General features: G+C 42.3%; 1 protein-coding gene across 2 annotated transcripts in view; it reads left to right on the top strand.

The window, feature by feature from the left end:
* The window catches only part of atrnl1a (attractin-like 1a), a 191,881-nt gene that overhangs the window by 139,365 nt on the left and 26,797 nt on the right, over nucleotides 1-25,719 (top strand). For both annotated transcript variants that reach the window (XM_046401866.1, XM_046401865.1), the window contains one exon: nucleotides 16,862-16,957. In XM_046401866.1, the coding sequence (XP_046257822.1) occupies nucleotides 16,862-16,957 (96 nt within the window). The remainder of the gene's footprint in view (nucleotides 1-16,861; nucleotides 16,958-25,719) is intronic.

Here is a 25,719-nt window from a genome sequence, read left to right as displayed (position 1 = left end):
CAAAGGGGGGAGTGACTGGCCCATATCTTGTCTGGGCAGGGTGTTCTAGAAGGATCTGTGAGTCTCCCTACTCAGAGCACCTAAGGTGGCAAGTCGGCTCGTCAGAGTGTGGAGTTTATCTCAAGTTCAGTGTTTAGCTGAGGTAGAACAGAAGCGAGAGGAGCAGAAAGGAAGACTTTATAACTTAACATTTAAGGTAACTTGTTTGGCAGTGCTCGTCTTCTCAATTTTAATTAAATCATGTTGTTGCTGATAAGGCAAACAAGTTAGGAAGCATAAACATGCTGTCCATTATTTGCTCTTTGTTTTCTTCCAGTTTAGTCTTCACCAAGTCCTGAGAAACAAAATTTGGGGCCTAATTTCCCAAAAGTGACTGCTTCCACAGAGACAGCAAATACTGGCAGTTTCATGTTTCACAAATGATTGTGGTTTGCACTTTTTTAGATTAATATGCAGGTTCTACAAGGCTGTCACGAGCTGGCAAGGTGGACTTTGTTTGAACAGTGAAATAATTGAAAATGAGGAAAGTACCCCCTTCTCCAAAGCACTGGCCTGGCTCTTAAGCTGCTAGATGCTACACTTTGTTCAGTAGCCAGTTGCTAACTTTGTTTTGTGGTCGTTGCTGAACAGGCATGTTTACAGTACAGCTCATCAGAGCTTTTTCAGAGAAGAAAAAAGAAAAACGCTCCCTGTTGCTGCTTCAAATGAGGTTAATGAAGGAGTTTATGGGCCAGAAAACCAAAACAATGAGGTGAAAAACTCCCCCCCCCCCCCTCCCTCTCCCTCCACACAGCTAGAAAATATAAATCTAAAGCTTTAATCATGTGGAGGCTGATCAGAAAACAGATGTGGGTTATTTTTCATACGCGCTGCTTCTGCAGGAGACTGTGTTGCCTGACTGCAGTGCTTTTGTCGTGCAGCACATTCAGGTTTCTTGAACTGAGTTGAGACATCGTCCTGTGTTTGTGCACATGTGACAGAGAGGAAGAGGAAGAGGAAGGTGACTGCAGCTGGGCAGAGAGCTGACATCTGCTCTCATCTGCCAGGAGAGACACTCAGCAGATACTTAAGAGGACTCACTCTTCCTAGGCCAATCAAAACCAAGAGTAGAACCTCTTCCGGAGTCGATTGCCCAATCACGCGGAAGGACAACAGCTCCTCATCGGTCAATTACCCAATCACAGAAAATACTTGTTCTTCCTGCGTTCATTTTTCTTTCGATCACAAGGAAGGACAGCTGCTTTTCCTCAGTCAGTTGCACCATGGAGGGGCAGGTATGATGTGATTATTGAGGAAGGACGTCGGTGAGACCTGAAGACATGAGATTATCTCCTCCGCTCACGGCTAATTAAGCAGCCAATAAATACAGATCGACGCAATTAGCTCGTTTGATCAGAGGACATTTAGGTGTGGACGGCAGGGCAATCAGGCCCACATGATTAGAATACTGAACACAGAAAGTTTCCAGGAGTACACACTCTGCTATCTCCAACGGATTGTCTAATTTAACACTAATGTGACACTGTGACCATCTTAACAGACAGAAAATATTGTCTGAACTCAGCACGAGAGGTTTTGCAGCCCTGTAATAAGAGGATGGTCATTATTTGCACGAATGCAAGATGTTGCTCGTCAGGAACTGAAGTGTTTAATCAACTGACCAAGGCTGTCTCTGAAAAAAGAAATCGTGTCTGGCCACATTTGATCAAAGCTCATAAAGACAGCAGAGGCAGGTGGTTTCAATGTTGAAACCAAGTGATTCAATAACTGAAATGTATTTAAAAGAAACATATAAAATGAGCCACTTTGATCTGTCAAAATTAAAGACTTTGATCAAAACAAAAAAAAGCGTAATGTGAGAAAATGGGTTATTTTTCATGCTGGACTGGTGAGGTGCAGGAGAGCGGGTTTCAACAATGGGTTTGATATTAGTTAACGTCAGGCTTCAGTAAGATGAATGGAAGTGCATTAGTGCTGTGTTTATTAATGGTTTGGAACAAAGGAGCTGAAAAGTTACTATGCAGCACAAAACCTGCAGTTTTATTTCTCCCCTTAACGCAGAGATCTGCATTTTCCATTTTACTCCTTTGTAGCCAAGTTTTAAAGGGCCAGTGTGTGTAACTTTGTGATCATATAAATTTTAGTTTTAGTTATCCAGATATTAAAAACAGTATAAAGAGAACATAAGCGTATATTGTATTTGTAAGTGATGTAACAAAACTTTTATATTAATTTAGCTTTTTTTTTTAATGTGAAAGGTGTCATTTGTCATGACAAACCCATCCTGCAACTCTGTGGCTCGATGGAGCCTTTTGGCCTATTTTCACTTGTGGATTTGGCCTTTCATCGGGTTTACTGCATGCTTGAGTCTCAGTGTTCTTCATGAACTCGTTTCCAACACCAGCGAGCAGCTAACTTTCTCCTCCTCCTCTTTCTCTTCCAGCTTTCCAGCCACAGTGTTTTGTCTTCACCCAACACTTAGTCGTCTATATGTCTGTTTATCTGGGAGGCAGCATTCGTATCTCACTCCCCATCTCCTCCTCCTTTTTCTTCTTCTTCTCCCATCAAACATTTCTCCTCACCCTGTTTTTACCCCGGCAAATATGGAACTTTGGCTGTGGTGCTTTTCCTTTCCCCCCTTCCCCATTTTTCCTTTTTTTTCTCCTCTTTCAAGAGTGACAGAGAAGGTTTTTTTTCCTGTTTGAGCTCTGCGTGATGTGGAGTAGTGTAGCCTTATCACAGCATGAATCTATCATCCTCTCTTGCTGTTTTTCTATACTCTGTCTTGCCAGCTACTTTACTTCACAGCATCCAGCCTGAGAGCCCTTACCTCTGTTTGACTTGTGGAATAGTAAGCAGACACACACACACACACACACACACACACACACTTGGAGAGTTTTTCATATGAGTAAGAGCTCTGTACCAGTGGCTTTGATTGTGGTACTTTACCTTTAGACAAATCTCCTGTGTGCGTTCTCTGTCAGCAGCTACTTCCTGTCTTTTCATGTAGCTATTCAGCATCTGACAGTCTGTCATTGTGCCTTCACACCCAAAGCAGTGACATATTTCCTGTACTCAGAATAAACCCAGTGACCTCCCACTAAAAAAGAAGTATTGCCACGGAAGAGACATGAATGCATAAACGTGCTGTGTGAGTAGACACGTTTCAGTGGGTGTGTGTGTGTGGCCCTTTCATTTGTGCTCAGATGTTCTTCATAACTCAGTCAAATCTGAAAACACACGATGCACATGATTTTTAAATTCAACTTTACTTACACCTTCAGAGGACATCAATAACTAACTCTCTTGAAGATGCATTTTCTAATTTTGTTTTACAAGCCAATAACAACTCTGTTTTGAAACCCAACAGTAAGAATCGATACACAGTGAACTGTGAGGAAGTGCAGTTTGCACTGGGGCTCCGTCGCTGAAACAAAGAAGAGAGTGAACACACTGGTTTGACACAAACATTAACCAGGTATTAGGAGCAGCTAAACAAGGCAGGTTGGAAATCTGTGCAATCAATGTTTTATTCACCATCCATTGTTTTGAAGAGCGGAGCGAATCAATAATTTTGTGATTGTAACAGTCCGGAGGGGCGGAAGATAGGAATCTGCCTAGATAATGAGCCGCTACTCAAAGCTGCAGGGCAACAAATTACACACATCTCCCACTGTTTCACACGCATACACACAGCTGAAGTGAACATAAAGGGACTGCATAAGGACACCTGAAGTGCAGGCATTCATTCAGATGCTTTCATCTCATCATCAACCCCTTCACCTGGAGAGATCTTTGAAGAGGGATTCTCATTAATGGTGTTGTCTGGCCAAAAACAAAGCAAACAGGCAAACAAACAAATAACAACAACCATAATGTTATCATAATGTTTCGTTCCTCATCTATAGGATAATATTGTAGTTTTATATTACACAACTGTGCCCTTCCTACTTTAACATGGCAGTCCATAAAGGAACTGTTTACCCTGTTTGCTGTAGAGGCACCTTTAGAATAAACTGGCACATTGTCTTTTGGCTAAAACACTCGCTCCATACAGAACAAAACAGTAAATTCATCATGTAAATGTGAGTGAACGTGATCTCCCGTTTATGTACGAACACAGACACACACACATACACACACACACACCATTTTCGGGCATCCACACAGATGCACGATCAGCTCTTGTTGCGCTGGTCTGATGAAGCCGACTCTCTAATGCTTCTATCCTGTATACTTAAGCTCTATGGCAATCTGCAATAGTGCTGTGCTGGCTTGTTTATTGGCAAAACTTCTTTCACTCTTCTCTTGAATTCCTGCCTTCCCTCTTTCACTCACACTGTCTTTCTATCTCTCTCTCTCTGTCTCTCTATTTGTTCATCCCAACATTATTGACTTCTACCTCTCTGCCAGTTTTCCCTCTTGGACGCCCAATAGCTCAGGCAAAGACGCCACTGGTCTTTCATTTCCACAGCTGGCACACTGAGAGGAGGCCCGACAGGATCAGTGCTATGCCTAGATGTCTGAATTAGTCAGCCTGACACACACACACACACACACACACTCCCAGCTTTGCACTGGTGGGCTCCAGATAGTTATCGATCAGAGATTGACTGACCGACAACTTGTTAAAAAGATCTCAAGATGAGGCCTGCAGGCTGGCCGGTAAAGTTGCTGACTCCTCCACCACGCACAAAAATGGTGTTAGTTTACATGCACACACACACACAAACACACACGCTGATGAGTTGTATATATTGGCGAGCTGAGGCCATTGTTAATGAGATGGGGGCTTGTTGTGTCGAATAGTGCCGGGCTCTGCAGCTTTACACCCAGGTTTCACTGGCACCGAGAGAGAACGAGTGATGGATGGACAAATAAACAGAGAGAGAAAGACAGATGGTGAGGAAAGAGATGGAGATGATGATGCACAATGAAACAAGAAACTTTAATGAACAGACACCCGAAGATATTTTGTTCAGATGTCTTACAAGGGCCTCTGCTTTGCTTGCAGTATCTCTTCTCAGCTTACATTTTTAAAAGGTGTACGCTTCTTTGAGTAAGATGAAACAACCTGACTGTCTTCTTTGTGTGTTTAGCACCCAGATCAGACCAAAATACTTTTAAGCAGTCTTAACACATAATGGGATACAGTGGAAACTTCTACTGTAGGACCATCAGGGTTGCAACACAGCAAGTTCAAAGCACAAGATTCATGCAGATGTAGTTGTTGGGAATCTGCTCAGGATATAACATGACCAAAATGACCCTGGTCTAATCATACAAAACGTACAAGAAATATGACATAACTACAGTAAGCTCAGTTAAGTATTTGTTGTCCTAGTTCTCCTACTTTTGTATGTATTGGTATGGGACTGTTTCTCAGGGGCTGGGCTTGGCCCCAAAGCAAAGCTCCATGGTTGGATGAGTTTGGTGTGGAAGAACTTGACTGGCCCACACAGAGCCCTGACCTCAACCCCATCCAACACCTTTGGGATGAACTGGAACGGAGATTGTGAGCCAGGCCTTTTGGTCCAACATCAGTGTGTGACCTCACAAATGCTCTGCTGCATGAATGGGCACAAATTCCCACAGAAACACTCCAACATGTTGTGGAAAGCCTTCACAGAAGAGTGGAAGCTGTTAGAGCTGCAAAGCTGTCTGTGCGTTTAGAATGAGACGTCATTAAAGCCCCTGTTGGTGTAATGATCAGGTGTTCCATATAGTGTATGTATAATTCTTGGCCCTTGCAAACATTTTAGAATTGGTTCAGTAGATCCACTCAGCTGGCTGCAATGGCTACAACTCATAAGACACTGAAGACATACAAGTGAACACAAGTACCACATGACTAAAGTTAATTTTGTGTTGTATCACACATTATAGTCACTTCTAGCACTGAAGCACAAACAGAAAGTAGACACCAGACACCACATTACCACCTCATTTGATTTACTGTTCGTCACCACATACATGACGCCTCCACAGTTTATCGTGTTCACTCCTCCCTCGCCCATGAGTCATAAAGTCGTTTCAAAGTGAATAAAATCATATTTGACAGTGAATTAGGCCCAGAATGATTAAACATCTCCTCACATTACTGCATTATGAAGATGTAATGATCTCATTAACAAAAGGTTTGTCCGTGTGCTGGTCAGCTCACTCAACACCCAATCAGAGACGCTTCTCTCAACCTCTGGGTCGGCCACCTCAGCCAACCTATCCCGTCTGGGGTCGCTTTGTCAAAGCATTCTAATTGGACACAGGGCAGGAAGTGGCAGTCAGCTGGCCTGTCAGCTGCGGAGTGTAATTGGTGGATAGGACGTGTGCCAGTCAGCCAACCGGAGAGGTCAGAGATAATGATTGTGCACGGCATCGCCGGGTGCAGGTGGGAATTGATGAATGTTAATCTGATATTTGATTAGTTTGTGTAGGGAAGGGGGCGGCGGTTAGAACGTAACATAAACTACACACAGTCACACATACGCATGACATGCGTCATTCACACAGACATTAGTGCAGCTACTCACACTCATGCAGTCAGTCGCACACACAGGCACACACACTGGAACTCCTCTAGGGGCCGGATAGACAGATGGGAGGTTGATGCTAATGGGACACGCGGCTAAATGGACTAAATAGACGGGATAAACACTGTTCCCAAGGAAACCAAAGGACTGTGTGTGTGTGTGTGTGAGAGAGAGAGAGAGGGAAAGGCAGTGCGTGTACAGTGTATGTTTGCATAGTGTGTGTGACTGAGGCCTGGCAGGCGTTCAGACTAGTGTGCTCGCTGTGGAATGTGTGTGTGCAGGTGTGTGTGTGTGTGACTTTCTCTGTGTGTTTGTGTGAGACTGTGGTCAAAGGGATGTACGGTTATTTAAATGCAATAAATCCAGCTGTAAGGCTCTAATAAAAACCACCTACAGTTTTCTCCCCTGGAAGACACACACCTAACACACACACACACAAACACACACACACACACACACACCTACAAGAGCCTGGTCTCACATGAAGCTCATACTGCTGTACAAAATTATTTGTCTTCACTAGTACAGTGCACATATTACTATGTAAAATCTGCAAACGACGTTGACAGATTTTTGCACTGAAGTACGTCCATCGTGTAGCCCAAATTCACAAATTTGCCTCACTGATTAACTGCTTTATTTCTGCTCTCTTCATTCTCTGTCCAGCTCGCTTGACCACCGCTGCTCCCTCACCCACTGAACTACGGCCAACCGAAATATTCTACATATTCAGCCTTTAACTCATCCTCACATAAATCAGATTCAAACTTACCTGAGATGGCAGCGCACACACACACACCTTCCAGATAAATCTCATCATTTGATGCTGGCAGCTTACAGCACAAACTTCACACACACCAACAGCAACAAGCTGTCAGTTGCCAGATGTGCTTAAAATCATCAATTTTCTGGCTGGACTTTTCCAAACAACACAACAGAATTTGAATTGCATGACATTTTTGGAGGTAGTTAGTTTGCTTTGCTGCAGCCTAAATTACTAGCGTGCTTGTTGGTTTTTATATTTCTGTTCTGCTTAGTCTTCTTCTATGGTGTTGTCTGACTAACAGCATTCCTGTATCTGCATGTGTGTGTTTTGAAATCTGTGAAATTTCCCTATTTTTTTGGTTTACTCGGAGTAATGGTATTGGAATATGATGGGTTTCATTGACATGCTTTTGTCTCAGAACTATTTAAACTAACAGCTCTAGATATTAACAACATTTTCATAACAGCTTCACTACTTTATTCTTAACTATGCGAGTGTTGGGACAACTGCACATTTTAGACATGAAATTTCTTCATGGGAACCGGAAGAATACAGTGTACAGCAAACACGCACACACACATTAATTCTGCTCGCTCTTGTAACTTGAGAGTTGGATATGCCAGGTACAGAAGATTGACTCCAGCTGCTGGACTTTCATCAGTCGTGTGAAGAAACTGGGTGCAGAGGTGAACTAAGGACACAAACACACACACAAACACACACAGCCTTGTTATCCTCAGCTGCTGTGTGTGTGCTGGCCTGTGGAGAATGGGGATGGATGATGGCTGTCTAAGCAGAGGCCAATGATGAGGGCTAAATGTGATGGGATATAATGGATGACCCTTGAAAACGTCCTACTATTCAGCCCTCCTTCCATCTCTCTCTCTGTCTTTATGTCTCTCGCCTTCTGTATGTTAGCGGGCAGTGATTTAGTGGACCAGGTCACCACGCTGCTTAACACCGCAGTCACCACATTTAAGGGACAGACGTGATGAACACACAGAGAGAGAGAGAGAGAGAAAATGAGAGACATGCCATCAGTCTGTGTTTCCCTGTAATCCGAGTCTTCAGCAGAGCTGTAAGCACACTTCCATCTCTATTTTCTTGAATGTTTAGTCTGGCCAAATTCACATAAATTATTCAGATGCTGATAAATCCACCAAAATTGCTGTACGTGTACAATTCAGTGCTGCATTTCCACAGTTTTTTGTGTACATTAGTGTCAGACTGGGATTGTTATTAGCTGTGACAGGATTAAAGGTTAGAGTAGGTTTAGATGTTCTGAAGTCCATTTTAATATGGTAGTCACACGTGATATGTATATAAGAAGTGTTATTGGCCACTACAGGTGTTTTTTTTAAACTAACACCTCTTAACTTATATAGAACTGTCTGCTCCAGAGGTTCAGAATCACTTTTGAAAGTCCAAATGTATGAGAATTTCATTCAGTTTTGTTTCTCACAAATCCAAACCATTTGGCCTATTTTTGCTCTGTTTGATCTGCAGTGTGTCTGTCTCTCTGGCTCTTCTCCCCAGTCAAAGTGTTAGCAGTAATTGCCAGGCAGTTAGCTGTGAATGGGACTTATTAGTCATAATACAAGAGAGTGTCTGCTTTGGTCAGAATTAACAGCTACAAGCTACACGATCTATAAGCCTTTTCTGTCTCTCTTTGTCTCTCTGGCCCTCCCTAATTAGCTCTCCAAATCAATGGGGATTTGTTCTACCACCATGCCTTCGGGGTGTCGAAGATGTTCGGCTGTGATCAGATTGTCTCGCTTGCTCAGCCTATCGTAGTAAAGTCTCGTTTTCATGTTGTGGCAGCTAGTAGGGATGGTTTTCAGACCAGTCCTGGGCCAGACTGAGGCTTGAGACTCACCTTAACATTTTAAGTTGCCTGTGTGTATCTGCCTCTCCTCATCCTAACTTTCATAATCAAGACTCTTAAGTCCTACAGCACTTCAGACCTTCAAAGACCAGTTCTGCACATTTTATCCCATTTACTACATGTCACCGACACATTGAAGATCAAAATGTATGAAGGGGTAATAGCAGAAAATGAAGGTATCATAGTTATGCTACTTGTTGAGAATAAACTGCGAGTTTCAGGAACAAACTGAACATACAAATCAATACGTGAGCTGTGGAATATGCTGAAGCTATGGAATCTACTGTATATACATTTTGCACCTCCTTTTTACACCAACTCTCACCCGCTCCATTGTATTTAGCAGTTTGGTTCAATATGGAACATAGTGAACACACTGGACAGAAGAGAAAAAAATTATCTTGTCCAAGTGGTTCACCTGTAGACAGTTCTTTGTCCCCTGACAAGACAACACAAGGATTTTTGGTGGTATTCAAGTAAAAGTAGACCTGAAAAGGCTTTGTCTTACAGCCATGACTGAACAAGATTCTCAAGTGCTTTGTTTAGTCCTGGGGATGGTGCGTTGGAGGCCAGTGTGGAGTGGTGGATTCTATCAGACAAGGATATCTGTTCACTTGTTTACTCTACTCAGATCCCACTCACCACATTCGGCCAGGAGAGAAATGTCCCCTGAAAACTTGGCAAACATGCCGGAAATGAGATTTGTTATCGCCTTTCGATTGTGGCCTCACTGGCATACAAATTCAAGAAGCGAAGCAGTGCGTGTGTGCGTGTTTGTCAGTGTTGGTCTGTCTCTCTGTGCTCACAGGTGTTTGTCTGCACACATCCAACAGACAAATTTGGCTTTTTGTCCAAGTGTTTTTATGATGTAAATCCACGAGTGCACCCGTGTGTGTCCTTTGTAAAGCAGCTGCATTGTACCAAACAAACAGACCAGCAGTGTCTCTGTGGACATCGTTTCTGAATTGATTCATTCTTCAATAGCTAATATTATATTTTATGCCGAGAGGCAAAAGCTGCAAATCCTATCTGTCTCCAGTCACAGCAGTGAGTTTCAAAAGCCACATAATGAGGGAATAATTGAATACTTATCAGAATCAATCATGGTTGCATGAATACGTATGCGTGTTTGTGTTGGAACAATGCTGTGATGTGAGAATAAGATAAGCGTGTCTCTTTTTACACTGCTGTTTTAAAAGTATGTGTGTCTTGGCATCCTTCTGGTGTGTGTTGGCATGAATTTAACTCTGTTTTTGATTTAAATTCCCATTCTGGGTTGGGGGCAAGTTTGTGTCCCAAATGAGGGACATTTTGAGTCCTGTTCATTGATGAGAGTACACCGTGTGGACTATGAGGTTTTAGCAGCTTATCAGTGAGGAAACATCAGCAGCTGCAGTTAATGCTGCCACCACTCAAGAGCATTTTGTCCGCCTTTACAACCCAACACCAAAAACATACAGACAACATGTTGCTGTAAAGACACCCAGACTTTGTAGAGAATCTCAGTCTACCTTTTAGGCTACAAACATTGATTGAAAAATATGGTGATGGAGACTTTTGATAAAGTAGTGTGCTCTCTTGTGCATCAGAAAAGAGGAAAGTGAGTCTGAAGGATAACAGTTAGCCTGTGTTCTAAGCCACACCTGTGGTCACAAAGTTTGAATAGTTACTCCGTATGGAGGTATTCTAGACATGTCCAACTAGACTCAAGGACAGAGCAAGAAAACACTGCAGGGATTAGCCTACATTTCCTGACCTGGAAATGACTTAGGATCCTCCAAGAAATACTGAAGATACGTGGCAGGAATTGGATGAGTCATGAGCCCAGGAAGAGTGTATATTGTTAGTTTCAGGACAAGTTAGTCCACTCAGAAATACCATCACTTGCTAAGATGAGTAATAGTACATGTTCTAGGATGCTGTTTTATCATCAGTAACGGAAAAAGTCAGTTGGTAGCTGACTTTACCAATGTCATGGCTTCACTTTCACTTCAACATGTAGATTTTCATTATATCATTCATCTATCCAACCATCGATCCATTCCTTCTCTAATCCACCTATCCTGTGCAGGGACAGGTGAGGACACAGCCCAGTCCAACACACAATAACCAAGAGGCGTTGTACATCCTGGACAGGTCATCTCTCTATCAGAGGGCTAACACATACTGACAGACAATTACATTCCACACTTACATTATCTATAGGCAGTTTTGAGTTCTGAATTCATCTCACCTGCATGTCTTTGAATGGTGGGAAGAAAAAAACAAACACAAAAAACACAAAGACAAGATGCAACGCTCCAGAGCAGATCAGACAGAAAATAGAGTTCTGCTGTGTATATACATGCAATTGTCCAAGCTCATGGTTCACCCATGATGCTATCTATCTACTGACAATGAAAAGTAGACCGATTTTGCAGAGTCGCACAATGCTTAACCAAACTCTACATTAAAATAAGAATTTGTCCTTGACTTTTGATGATGTACACTAAAATGGACTGTCACAGCCGCCCTTTTCATCTGTTCCTTTTCATATTTGCATTTGCTTTTGGGTCACCCAGCTGACACCTTTTCAAGAGGGAACAGCGTTATGCTCTTCACAGGAGAATGACAGACACGGTCACCCAGTACCCATCAGTCCACACACTTCTTGTCGAACATACAGTTCAACGTGGTGAAACTCTGACTTTCTGTTGATTTGGGAACAGCCACTAAGAGTTATACTGCCTGTCCAGAAATGGTTGTTCCTCTGATTAAAACATTAATCAGAGCCAAACCTGCAGCCCTCCGTGGCATTGATTAAACCATCTAGTTAGGTTACAGATGGACTGGAGGAACATGGACGCTGATGTTGCATTACATCCACAGGGGAAACAGGGGCAGTAATGTTGGATGAGAAATGTGTTGTTTAGTACTTTCACATCAGCAAATTCTGCTGTGTGTGTGTGTTTGAGTCAGGTGTGTTTTCTGTGGTTATTTGTTCTTGTTTGTCTGTGTGTGTCTACCTCACTTTATTTTTTCTTTCCTTTGTTCCATATATTCTGCTGTACCTCATTAAAGTTTAATTTTTCAACAACAACAATTACTCCCCTCCTTCACTTCCCAAACTGATGGATACAAATTGCCAGTGAAATGACACTAACTGGGCTTGATGACCAAAAGAGAAATATGGTAGAATCCAGAGCTTCTCCTGCCTGAGGACGAGTTACCTTCAATAAGTACTATTTGCCACTGAAAGAAAATATTTTTGAACCAAGTTACCAAGGTCATATCTCAAGTGTTGCTATTACTGTTGTGGTGTAGCTCTGTCCTTCGTGGGTGAGGATTCAGATTTCTGCAAGCTTTTAGACCCTGGCTGCAGGGACTTGCTCCTACACAAGATCATTAGTGAAGTCCAGCGCTGAGATTGGATGATATTGTCTGGCTTAAAGTTGGTGATCGAATTCATCCTAAAGGTGTTCATGGGCTTCAGGTCAGGACACAAGCTCTTCCACACCAAAATCCCATTTCTTCATGAAACTGACTGTTTAAGCACGTTCCACAGTGTTCGAACATATTTGGGTAATCTATGTCATTAAAAAAAAATGAAAACGTGTGTTCCATTCCAACACACTGTACAAAATGACACATACATTCTTGTGTACATCTCAATTTCCTGCCACAGAACGTTTGATACAAGCTGCAGCATTGTTTCCCAACAACTATCAACCAATGTGCAAACATACAGCCTGACTTATGAACACAGACCCACAAACGTGTTGACATTATTGTCGTGGAGAGCCGATGTGGAGTTTAATTACAGCTGTGTTAGCATTGAGCCACTCGTCATGTTTCGAAACCCATCATTTGCACTAGAGACCATCCGAAATCAGCAAACAGCATATTAAACAGTGGATATTTCCAATCCTTCTAACAGGACTGGCAATTTGAACTTGCAGGTGCTGCTTTGATGGAGGCACGTTCTGTGAAACATAATTTGCCATGTGATTGGCTTCATTGTTGCAGTGCTCTCATTTTTCTCCCGGCTGTTTATACGTCTGTCTGTCCAGCTGAGATGACTGGATGAATGGATGCATGCATGAATGGATATTTGGATGTCGGGCCTCCCCTTGAGAACAGATAAATACAGACACAGACATTCAACATGGAGTGAAAATATTACTTGAGAGAAAAAGTTAACTTTGTGCCTCCCTTGGAATTAGCTTCAATTTCCGGCACCCAGCTAAAATCCTTGGAACCAGAAGACTGATGTTATTGCTGTCCCTCTCTCCTTCAGACAATACAGCTCCTCTTTCCCCTTCCTTTTGTCATCCGGCTGGTGGTGTCTAGCATGGCACTGCTTGTTTACAGCACAGCACAGTTAATTAGCCGTTTTATGGCTGATTCACAGCCCAACTGGCAGACAGGGAAGATGGCCGCTGCCTTGTCCTTGTTGCCCACTCAAGGACTTGTCAAAGGGGGAATTAAACATACAACACATGCATGAGTACACAGACTAAAGCTGTGCTTGATCAAAATGAACCTGTGCACTGGCATTTGTCTGCACACATGCTCATGCACACCAAACTTAAAGTCCATATGTACACTCAACACACACACTCACATTTGCCTATTCACTGGACTCTTAAACTTAACACAGTGCTGAATATGACTCCTACCCTTTATGTCAAAACATAATTCCACAGTCTGCACTGATTTATCTGGTTGCAATACACACACACACAAACGTGATCCAGCAACACGAGAGGTGTCTTCAGTGAAGAATCACATAAACAGTCTTGTGGATGCACCCAAACATTCAACTTAGTATGCAGCCTCCTACATTATGTATAGTCTATGTGTAATTAACAAAAATTGACCTGGATTAGTCTGATATGAAAGTAATTGTAATAACCTAAAGACACTGTAAGAAGGTAACATTCTTGTAGGTTTGTCACTTATCTTTGCTTATTTCTTCATTGCACTTGAATGCTTTCTACTAAAAATGCAGTTTGCACAATAGATATTTAACTCCTTGGAGTAATGGAACCTTGCCTTGTTTGGACTTTCCTTGTGTTTGTACTTCTTTCTTTGAGAAACAAAGGAAGATGTAAGTTGGATTGGATGGGATCTCCTTGACACCAGAAACTGTTGATCTTGAGCTCACTCAACAATCATTCTCACCAACATCTAACTGGACCTTGAAGAAAAGGTTTACATTTTTTAACGTGTGCCTTAAAGGCATAATGTGTACAATATCTCTACTGGTGACAGTTAATAAAGAGAGAGAAAATGAGGCTGAGAGACAGCGAACAAATCAGAGAAATAAAACATTACATTCTGATCATTTCACATTTGATTTACGTTCTAAAGCACAGTTGTTATTGTGAGGAAAACATTTGTCTTGACTGTGGTGCCAACAAAAACACCAATTGGAAATGCTGGTTGGGGGAGATTTCTGTGTCTGCTTGAAGAGAAGAATCTGTTTCCAGCCTGCAATTTGGAAGGCACCCACAAATGAAATCGCGCTGCTGGTGTGGGGGTAACAGATCAAAAATATTGATGGTTTGGGAAGCCATCTTTTGTTAGTTAGTTATAAGGCTGTGATGGAGCAGACAAAATAAAAATCGGCATGGCAGTCAGTATTATTTTTTTGTTCCCTCACCTTGTAGATCCATTGAATTATATTAAAGTGGATATATTACCTCATCTGAAGCCCACACTGCAGACACCCTCCCTCTCCCCTACTCCTCACCTGGGCTCTTACAAATCTGAGCTGACATCAGCATGAGGCTAACAGCGATGCTAGCAAGCACACACTGTCATCTGAACAGAGTTAGCGCGGCGGTGACAGCTAACAAGAGAAGACATCACATTAGCTGGCATGGCAGCGTGCTAGCAGAGCAGTTGCCGCCGCCGGAGTGCCTGACTGCACTGATGTAGCTACAGGTGTAGTATTCATTCATGCTTAAAGAGTCTGACACTGGCGAGCGAGCAGCCGGCGGCGTGCTAGCACAACACCTGACAGCTGGTTAATGTCAATGTGTGCAGCCTTGTCTCCGAGGTACGGGAACACCGAGGTACGAGGAGGTGCTTAGGTTTAGGTAGAGGTGACCGAGAGGGAAGGTCGATGACATTTAGGGGCGCTTGCTTCTTTTATTGTGTTTTTCTTTCGGTAAACTTTCTACTTTGCTTCTATAATTCTGTTTTGCTGCTGCTTCTGTGTTGTGCTTCATTTCTTCTCTTTATGTTTAGCTTTGTTGTTTTTGCTTCTTTTACAGTCGTGGTCCATGCCTTTCTGTTTTGTCTTTATTTCTTTCCATACTTTACGTTGCCTTCTAATTTCAAAAGTTTCTATTACTTTCTTTTTGTGCTTCTTTGTGCTGTTGTTGTTTTAATTGTTAATATATATTTTTAAGCCTGTGTCTGTCATATATTAATAGACAGCGTAGTGATGAAACAGACAGAAGAGAAATATTCTCACATCACGTTACAGTTTGATCTTTGGCTACTTGACTACTATTGTTCCCAGGTTCAGGAGTTTTATTGTTACTTCCTTGCTCTTTTTTACAGTGCTTGGCTTTGCAATGGCAGGATTTTTCCAGTGCTGATGCATGGAAGTTTATTTCATCCATATTTGTGAAAAACCATCTCAGATTGTAAACAAACTAAAGTTTTTCTTCTGTAAGAATTACAGTCTGCAGCCCAGATCCTCAGATTTGCCTCTCTGGCATTGGTTTCACCTGTCAGAGTGTGTGTGTGTGTGCATGTGTGTGTGTGTGTGTGTGTGTGTGTATGTGTGTGTGTGTGTGTGGCACCAGACAGATATTCTGCCCAAACAACAAGCAACATACTGATGATTAGAGCTTGGCGCATAATCAGGCAGGAATGAGTTTGTTTTGCGTGAAACAGGTGGCCACCCCCAAGCTAAATGTAGAAACAAAACCCCATTAACATGTCTGTAGTGAAGTGGAAAAAGCTGGGAAACAGGACTTTTGATGGAGAGAAAACGGTGCAGTGAGCATGTTGTTTTCACCATTTTCCGTTTGTGAGTCCCCATAGCAGTTCAGTTATAGACACACACTGACAGTTCTTATGTCTGTTGGTGTTGGAGAGTATCTCTCTCTGTTCCCAGTATGCTTTTCAGTTTTATTTACATACTGTATATTTGTGTTTGTGTTTTCTGTCAGGGTGTTTGGACCTCATGCTGATAAAGGCCTCACCGTCTGCCTTTGTTCATCTGACATTTCCTCATTAATGAAGTTTGCCCGCCCTCCTCCTCCTCCCCTCTGACTCTCTCCATGCCCCCACCACCTGCCATTCTCCACTCCACTTTGCCTTCCTCCTGCGCATCTATCAGCCATTTTGCTTTGATCTCTGCTCCCCATTTTCCCCATCCCCCCTCCTCCTTCAACACTTTCTTCTTTCTTCCTTCACTGTCCTGCTCCATGTCTCTCTGTATACTATTTTGCAGCTCTCTGCTTTTTCCTCTTTGTCCCTCTAATTTCTCCTCCTGTAAGGGAGAAACTGAGCAACAGTTGACCTGTACTTGGTCCCAGCAGAGCTGCTCCGTGGCCTACTGTCAGTAAATAACAATGTGCTTTTCAATTTAAACAGGGTTCTCGAAGAAATTTCCCTCAAAACAACCCATTTAATCATAAACCTGTCTCATTTTTTTGTTTTTGCTTCACTCTACAGCAGCTGATGAGAGAGCGACAGCAGATGGCCAGTCGTCCCTTTGCTTCGGTTGCTGTAGCGATGGAGGTGGGCGGTGACCAAGAGGAGCTGCTACAGGTCAGCAAAAACACACAAACATAAGTAAACACAACCAAAATGGACACTGGAGGAATACACGATGCAGTCAGTAAGGGGAGCGTGCTCGTTTGCATGTTACTGCAATGATACGAACGCTGTTTTAGCCCTCTGACCTTCCGCCGTGTCTGTTGTGTGATTGTGTGGGTGTGCGGCATTACCACTGATGCCACACCAATCCTGTCCATCTCACGCTCCGTTTTATCCTCACTCAAACAAAACTGAGACTTTAACTCCTTTGTTCATGGTAGAAACAGTCTCCCAACCCAGCAGGGTCAATGCCGATTAGACAACCATGTCCCCAGACTTGGAGGAGCTGACTCTTATCCCAGAGTGAAAGTCTTAAAAGAGCTTCTCATAACATATGTGAGGTCCAAACTGATGGAAATTATAGTTAGGGTGTGACACATGCTCACATGGGTTAAAGTGAGCAAGGGTCTTTTCCTGATTTTTGGAGGCCCCCTCAGACAGGTGCAGACTAACACAGCTCACCTAAACAACATCCACATCACTCCTCCGGGAAGCACTGACGTCAGCCAAGGTGGACGGCCGAGGGAAGATTGCAGCTGGCTTTAATACTCCACTTTTAACTGAGCTGTACTGTGTGAGAACAGGCCTCTCTCGGTGATTCTCCAGCATACTGGCACCTCACCTTCACCCACCAGCCCCGAAGGGTCCTCATGAGGCTGTGTGGCTGGTGGAGTGTGGGAACTGAGAGAGGCAACTGGCCCCACTGCTCTTGTACAAAAGAGATTACAGGACACATGCTACAACATGAAAGTGGTTCTTCTAGTGAAAGCACCAGATGAGATGTGTCCCTCTCTGAGGGGGAGTGGCAGGCAGTTGTTCAAACGGTGGTGTCATCTCTGTCGGGAGATTCTCAATGACACATGCATGCAGGGTTTAGATGAACAGTAGAGGTGAAGTGAACAGTGAAGTGGTGCCTTATGAATAGCAAGTAGGCCAAGCGTCTAGTGTGATGTTGGAACACGAAGATGTGGAGTTTGTTGTGGTTAACATGACTTTTTTGCTCAGTTTAGCAGGGTCTTTTAGGCTTATGGATGGAGGAGGATGATAGCTAAGGAAGAAAGAGAGAAGGTGAACCGGCCTGTCTTAAAGGTATTTTATTGAGGTTTTGTCCCCTTGAGGATTTGGTCATTATTTTTGAGAGTCACAATGATTTACCTGGAGCAGGAGGCGTTGGGTGGAAGACATTTATCCTGATTAGCAAAGTATGAAACTTTAATTGCAGATAGACCGGTAGATGATATGAATGAGTTAGGACTACTGTATGGAATCTGAACTTCAGTTTGTATAAATCAGTGACTGCATATAAAGACAGATGACATTCAGCTGCATTAAAACAGCAGGCAAAATATCTGCATTGCCCCCTGGTGGATGGCTGCAGTACAGCTAAAAAACACCGTCCCCCTCCATGTTAGCAGATGGGACATGAGCTAAACTAAAAACTCAAAGTACACGTCACATAAGTTTTACCCATTCGGTCATTTTAGGTAGTTCTTATCACACTGTACGTATGTTCAAGTCTTTGTGTCTGTGTTTTTCTCATCAGTTTGGTTTTAATTAGTTATTTGTTGCTACGAAAAGGAGATGAAACCACATGAGTGGAAGCTGAGCGTTGGGTTCCAATAACGTCGCCTGAACAAGATAGCAGAACTCATAATTTAGATAGTTTAGTTTCATTTTTGTACAGTGGGAGGAAGTACAGCCATGTCTGCCATCTTTATTTACAGCCAGCAGTATAAACATGTTGCTCCGCTACGACTGATCGGTTGTGTGTGGCATTCCTACTTTTGAGGAAAGAGTGTAATATGGGGTAACATCGTTCCAAATCGTTTAATGATAATTGACAGTAATCTCTTTACTCGACGTCCATGAAACACCTAAATGGAACATTTGTCTGACCTTGCTTGGATGTAACTCATTTCAACCTATTAATAGTAGCAGTGGATTAAGGGAAGTGAACTACTACCCCTGAGCCATCTCTGTCACAGCCCCCCCCCCCCCCCCCCAAAGACACAGTGGAGCCCAGTGGCAGATGTTACAGGAGATTGCTGTGCATAAGAGGCCAAGTTAGAACGAAAGCCAGGAGAACAATCGCCCTCATTTATCAAGCGACATGCAAATAAACGGACAGCTTTGTTAGCTAAAAGCCTGTGTAGCTGAAAACAACAAGCCTGAATTTAGAAATTCCTGAGACACTGATTGACTGAAACATTTTTTCACTTTTCTATTTCAGATTTCTTGTATATAGAAACTTCATTAAAAATAAATTAAATGTACTGTCTTTTCTATAAAAGTCAGAAACTAATAACATACTAAAGAAATGAATGTGATTCAAATTGCTCCCATAAAACCATCTTCTACTCAGCTGGCACTGTCGGAATATGTTTTCTCCTTTAAGTGGAGCCAGATTATATATTCATTTAAATATTCATTGTATGAGGGAGGTTTTTTTGGATCATATCATATTGGCATGATGCAGTTGAATGATGTGTGATACAACTAATACAGTTTAATGAACAAACAATACCTCAATCTCTTTGTTTTATCCCCAAAATGAATTATCATTTCTTTTCTGTGTAGATTTCCCCCTGAAGCCATCAATACTCCTTTAATTTAGTGATATTATCAGTTTTGAGAAAAAAAAAATAAAAGTGTACCTCAACATGTCTGCCCTCTCTGAAGGTTACAGAGACAATAGTGTGGGAGGCTATCAATACATGGAGCTTAATTGGTTTTAGCTCTGCTTTGACCAGGTTGGACTCGGCTCAGTTCAGTTCGGTTCACGCGCCCGTGGAAAGCTCAGGAGTAACTTCGCTTATCTGTGCCTCAGCTCGGCTTCCATTTCATTCTTGAAGGTGAGAGACAATAGGGCAGAACGCTATCTTCACACTGAGGTTAATTACACAACATCTGGTTCATAGTCAAGCATGCAGTTTAGCATAATTGTGTAATGAATGAGGGAAAGGGAACATTTCCATGCTGTCCCGCTATTTTATGTTGTCCCACTTAAACAGAGCAGAGTACGGTTAAACAAACAGAGTCATCATCACCCCATTTCATGCCACGTTTAGATGCCGAGCAAGTACTCAACACCTGTTGTTTCCACAGCCGCGGTCGCTGGTTTGGACTGCATGGGAAGGTGTGTGAGTTAGATGATGAAAATATAATTCCATGAAACGAGTGCTGTGTGATTTGACGGAGGAGTCGTGCTTTTTAACATTCTTCACATTTTTAAGATAAGATGAACTTTATTGATCCCGCAGTGGGGAAATTCACCTTTTAATTTACATTCCCAGTTTCAATTTTAGTATACACACATTACAGAAAATAAATGCACGCATGGTTGTCAGTGGCTTTGTTCGTAATCTACACAAAGGGTGCACACTGAAGCTAAAGGGACGTTGCCGTGTTGGAGCAGAGAATTTGATGAAAAACCAGTTAATGACCAGGAAGAGGAAGACTTGCTGTGATAGGACGAATGAGATGAAGTTGGAGGTAAGAGGATGAGGGGAGTCTGGAAAAGTTAAAAAATTAATTAAATTATACATTTAAAATTATTTATTAAATTATACACAAAATTAATACATCTGTAAATTCACATTAGTTTTTTGGAACTATTTGTCTTCATAGTTTCCTTCTGTTCAAACACAAAAAATAAACTGACTTGAAATTTATTTACAGAAATGCTTCAGCAAAAGCCTAATAGTTTGTTTTTAACATATTGACTGTTCACAGCTTAGGGAAGCAAAGTTGTGCTTGAAAATGTGAAATGTTTTTGTTTTTGCTTTACCGTTAGCAGCTTTTCCACGAGTATTTTCAAGAAGAACAATCAGCCCCATGCACAACCCTGCCTCCTATGCCACTTAGCATCAGCATAATGACCAATCAGTGTTAATTAACGTGCCTGTTGATACTGAATGGATCGGTAATTTAGTTGTTTTTCCTGCGTTTCTTGTAGTACAGTATCCATTCATAGTAACCACACCAATAAGAAAATAGTCCTGCAATCTGTATGCATGACAAACACCACAGCCTCCTCCCCATACGGCTCGAAACACTCGACAAAAAATACACAGATGAACATAATTCAGGCAGCAACTGGATTTCCCATTAGAATGTAACGGCGAAAACAAATGAGAGTTTATATAAACAGAATTTCTCGGAGACGCGGTTGACGTGTAAGCACTTTACTGACCAACCAGCATCAGATTCATGATTCATGTCCTGTCTAAACACACAGGAACACACTGCATCATTCTGCACAATAGAAGATGGCGCCATCGCCTTCTTCTTCTGCTTCTGTCTTGAGTTTCCTTTCAGAAACTGCAGTCTGCAGCATCTGTGTGCATTTCACTCTGGTTCTGTGTGAGAACAAACCATTTCAGGGTCCATCACGATAGTATGTACAAACCCATGTGGACGTGTGATGTGCTTAGATTTCCCCTGGACACACACTAAAGAATGAGCTTGAAATGCTTTCCAGGAGGTTTTCCTTCAAGCACATCTTTCCTGTTCTCTGAGGACATGTGATTTTAGATTTTAGAGTGTTGGAACAGGAGCCTTCTTTTATTTCTGTTTGAAGAAAGTTTTCACATGGTAAGGTCTCAGAGCTTGGTTATTTTTGTCTTTTATAATGATACAGATTAAGTGTCACAGCTGGAAAGAATATTTTTTTGTCCTCTAAAGACTTGCAATTTCATTCTCCAAATAAAGGGAGAAAAAATTTTTTGGCAAACTTCTGTCAGTGTTGTGGGAGGAAATTTCAACAAGGCGAGGTGTCTGGGATGAGTAAATGATACAAACTGCATGTGTCACAGCAGGAAGGAAACGTGCTGGCCCGTTCAGTTTCGTCCAAACTCTGCCTCCAAGGTATGTAAACACAAAGAAACCAAATGCTGCTTTTACAGTATCTCACATTAGGAAAACACGTTTCAAAGAGTCCATTCACCCAGACTGTTCTGTTTTTTATTTGTCCAAGATTTCTTTTAATACGTTGAACGGGGTTTCGTTCATGGTCCTTGCCACATTGAAAAACTGGACTAAAAATGTAAAACTGTGTCCTTGTTACTGTTAAAGCACAGACCTCAGCATTGACGGTTTTCTTTATACTTGCTTCCTAGCACAGAAATAGTCACTATAAAAGCTGTTCACAGTGTGTTCTGTGGGGTTATTTAGTGTAACTTGGACACTGGAAAGAGATGCTACGGCTGGATTTTCTTTTTCGTTGCTGCATTGGAGTCCCAAAATCACAGACGACCAAAGGTCTGTTTGACTGAAAGCTTCTACAAAACACTGCAAACACTATGTTGATTCCATATTAGAAAACTTCCAAGGCTATAGTCATCACTCTACCGGCTTGCAGAACTAGAGATAACAACACACCACTCCTGAAATACAAACGCCATGCATCCGAATATCTGGAGGCTGTGTTTGAATAGTAAGATGCTTGTCTGTGTGTGTGTGTGCCACCTCCTGCATCTTTCTAACCACAGTCCTCCATATGTTAAATAGCAGCAAAAGCCACTACATCACACAGGATATGTCCTCTGTTTTGCAGCTAAAGGCCACCTCTTCCAGTCCCGAACGTCAGAGCTTTACTGCGTGTCATGGCTGCATTACAGAACACAGGCAGACTCATCAGCATAAATCGATGTTTCCACTGCCTCCATAAAGTACTGCCGTTACGTCGTAAAGCTGATGAGCCTGCAGCAACTAGCATCTGCACGCCTCCGCCTGTGGAAAGCAGTTCCCACCTTGCTGCTGATTAACGGCGGTCTCCTGTTTTCATAACGCTATTTAAAGCAAAGAATGAATCAATTTCATATCTTGTGTTTTAATGTGGCGTATTTATTCTTCAATTGTGGGGCTTTAATATGCCTCAGGAAGGAGGGCTGGTGGGTGGAGAGGGAGGGATGGATGGAAAGATGGAGCAGGAATAAAGGGGAAAGGAGCAGATAAAGAATATTTATGACACCTGGGAGTAATGTATGTTTGGTAGAAAAATACACAGCTAAATGCTAATTTAGCTTGAGCACACGCACCACCGCAAGCCTTATCGGATAACACAAAAGCGTCTATCAGGCAGAGAAGAAAAATGAAAACGAACACTCTTTTGTATTCATCATGGACAATTGCATGTACACTCCTATGGTTTACTTTGGCTTTGCAGTCACCTGTGGCTCTTCCTGTGCGTCCCACGACTGAAAGGCATGGCCTCTCACTCTCACACACAAACACACGGCCATGTTATTAACTCAATAACTCACAGTCCTGTCAACACTAACGAGGCTAAAACAAACCCATTCCTCTTCATGTTCTGTGTGCGCTTTAACAAAAAGGCTTTCTTTCTCCTTCTTTTTAAGATCGTGCAGATTAGGAAGAAGGCGTCCGGCACACAGTTTTTCAGCGGCTGCAGCACCTGCAGCACCGTCAGCTGAACAAACGTACTCACAGCCTTGGACCGTCTCTCCGTCTCTACATATCGTTATCCCTCTTTTTAAGCTTTTTCTTTCTCTGCTAACCCTCTGAGGTGTACTTCATGATTTTACCTTTGGAAAAGAACGAAATCATACTCCTGACGTACAATTTAAAAAACACCCGAAGCCGTCTGTTTTGATTCCTTTTTTTTCACCCAGTAATTTTATTATTTTTGCAGTCATCATAAAAGTAACTCAGAGTGAAGAAGAGAGCTCAGACAACGAGAAGCAACACATTCAGGGTTGAATTGAAGCACTTGAGAACTGTGGTAGATCTTGTTGAACGGCTCAGATGAAACACAATAAGCAGCTCCTGCTGAGAAGCTGCTCCTCCTGACTCAAACTGAAATTAGTGTTGCGAAATGGAAAGAATTCTTCTTTTACATTTGTAGGGATTTCTAGCCATTGTGCTTTGGCGTTTCTTTTCTAAATGTCTCATTCGTAAGAAACGTCCGAGTTTGCCACATGTTAAGGAACATTTTGTTTGTTGAACGTTTAGAGATGATGTTTAAAATGACTTTAACTGAGAAGGGTTCAAATATGCCCCGTAGAACCCCGATTCCACGGAAGTTGGGAGACTGTAAAACTGAACGCAATCATTCTGTTTACCAAAACTTTAAAACTTCGTCTGGATCACGATCCTGTCACCTGTTACCAGTCAGACTGTGTATCTATGGAATATTTCCACACAACTTTCTCAGTGTTTTGTTGCCCCCATCTCGAGGTGGTCTTTGAGGAGGTTAAGTCAAACATTCCTCACACGGTGGGCCAATACAACTCAGGGTTGTATGTTTTGTTTGCTGGTTTCATTTTATATGCATATGACACCAGTCCCAGTGTTGTCACTCCCAGTTTACACCATCTGAAGATGTTGACTTGGTTTAAAACGGCACACACAGACAGCAGTGGAACTTAATGCTTTGCATTCACAGTCTGACTACACTTGGAGCCTACAGAGAGGGATTTAGAAGCAACAATAACCGTCTTTGGTTGGATGATGGTGCGAGCTGATTTTAATGCTAAACTGGTGCCAGTAAAGATGACTGCAGAGATGAAACAGGAAACTGGAAGAGCCGAGCGATCTGCAGTTTAAGAAGAGTAAAATACTTTATTTGCTGAACTGCCTCGTAGGCTTTGCTTCATTTTTCGTGGCAAGTGGGCTAAACTTTGTTCGTATCAACAGAATATTATCTGAAATTCTCTTGCACACTTTCTAAGATAACGGAGAAATGTGTTTAAAAGGACACACGGGAAATCTGCAATATTTTCCTGTGATGATTCAGTCAAAAAAACATGTTTTGGATTTGAAAATTTGTACATAGCTTGAGTGAAATATTTAAACAAGCTGATAAGAAGTGCAGATTATGCTGGCACAGTGTGGGGTAAGATGAATTTTCTAACCTCCTGCCTCCTGTCAACACTCATGCTGTTAATTTATTACAACCCATTTTAAATTACAACCGCGGTCAGGCATTTCACTCAACCCGTAAATTAAACATCGCACCAAACTGTAGCTGATAAACTGATCAAAAGTGTTGGAAGATATGCAGAAGCTCATTTTTGTGGAAAAATGATCATCAGTCTCCTACTAGGCTGCATACACATGAGCAGACATGGCTGCACTTTACATCAGGACCAGGTTTACAGTTGCTCTCCACTGGCCAGATATGCATTTAAAGTCTGGTGTGAAAGGCCACATTCCTGCTAAACAGCTCGAAGAGGATTGGAGGCTGTCAGACGAGCCCGTTTCACTTCCTGCTCCTTCCTCCCCTGCAGAGGAGGATTTACCTTGAAACCCCAGGCTACAAACACACACATACACGCACACACACACACACACACACACACACAGCAATAAAAAAATATGGGATTAAACGCTGGATCTCAGTCTTAAATTGGAGAGTTTTTGCAGAGTTATCTTTTTTCTTTTGTCCCCAGCTGTTGTCTTTGAACTTTTATCTGTCAGAGACACCTTTTTATTCTGAGCTGTAAACAACTTGTTGCCCTTCTCACCATGTTACACCTCTACATACCTCAGAAAGAGCAAGCAGATGTTTCATTTGATCTCTGACCTAATGTCAGAAAACCATGCAACCATTTTCAGCCAGAACTCTTTGAGTTCACTGAAGTGTTGGGGTCACGTTTCACATGTTCTCCACCCTTTATGGCCCTTTCTCAGTTTTCAGTGCTTTTTATTGTCAGTCAAAACGCAGAGCACCAACTTTTCCTCCACATCTGGTA

Source organism: Scatophagus argus, chromosome 10 (genome assembly GCF_020382885.2).
Source record: "Scatophagus argus isolate fScaArg1 chromosome 10, fScaArg1.pri, whole genome shotgun sequence".
Lineage (NCBI taxonomy): Eukaryota > Metazoa > Chordata > Actinopteri > Scatophagidae > Scatophagus > Scatophagus argus.
Note: the sequence above shows the minus strand (reverse complement) of the source record. Positions and strands in the feature narration are given on the sequence as shown.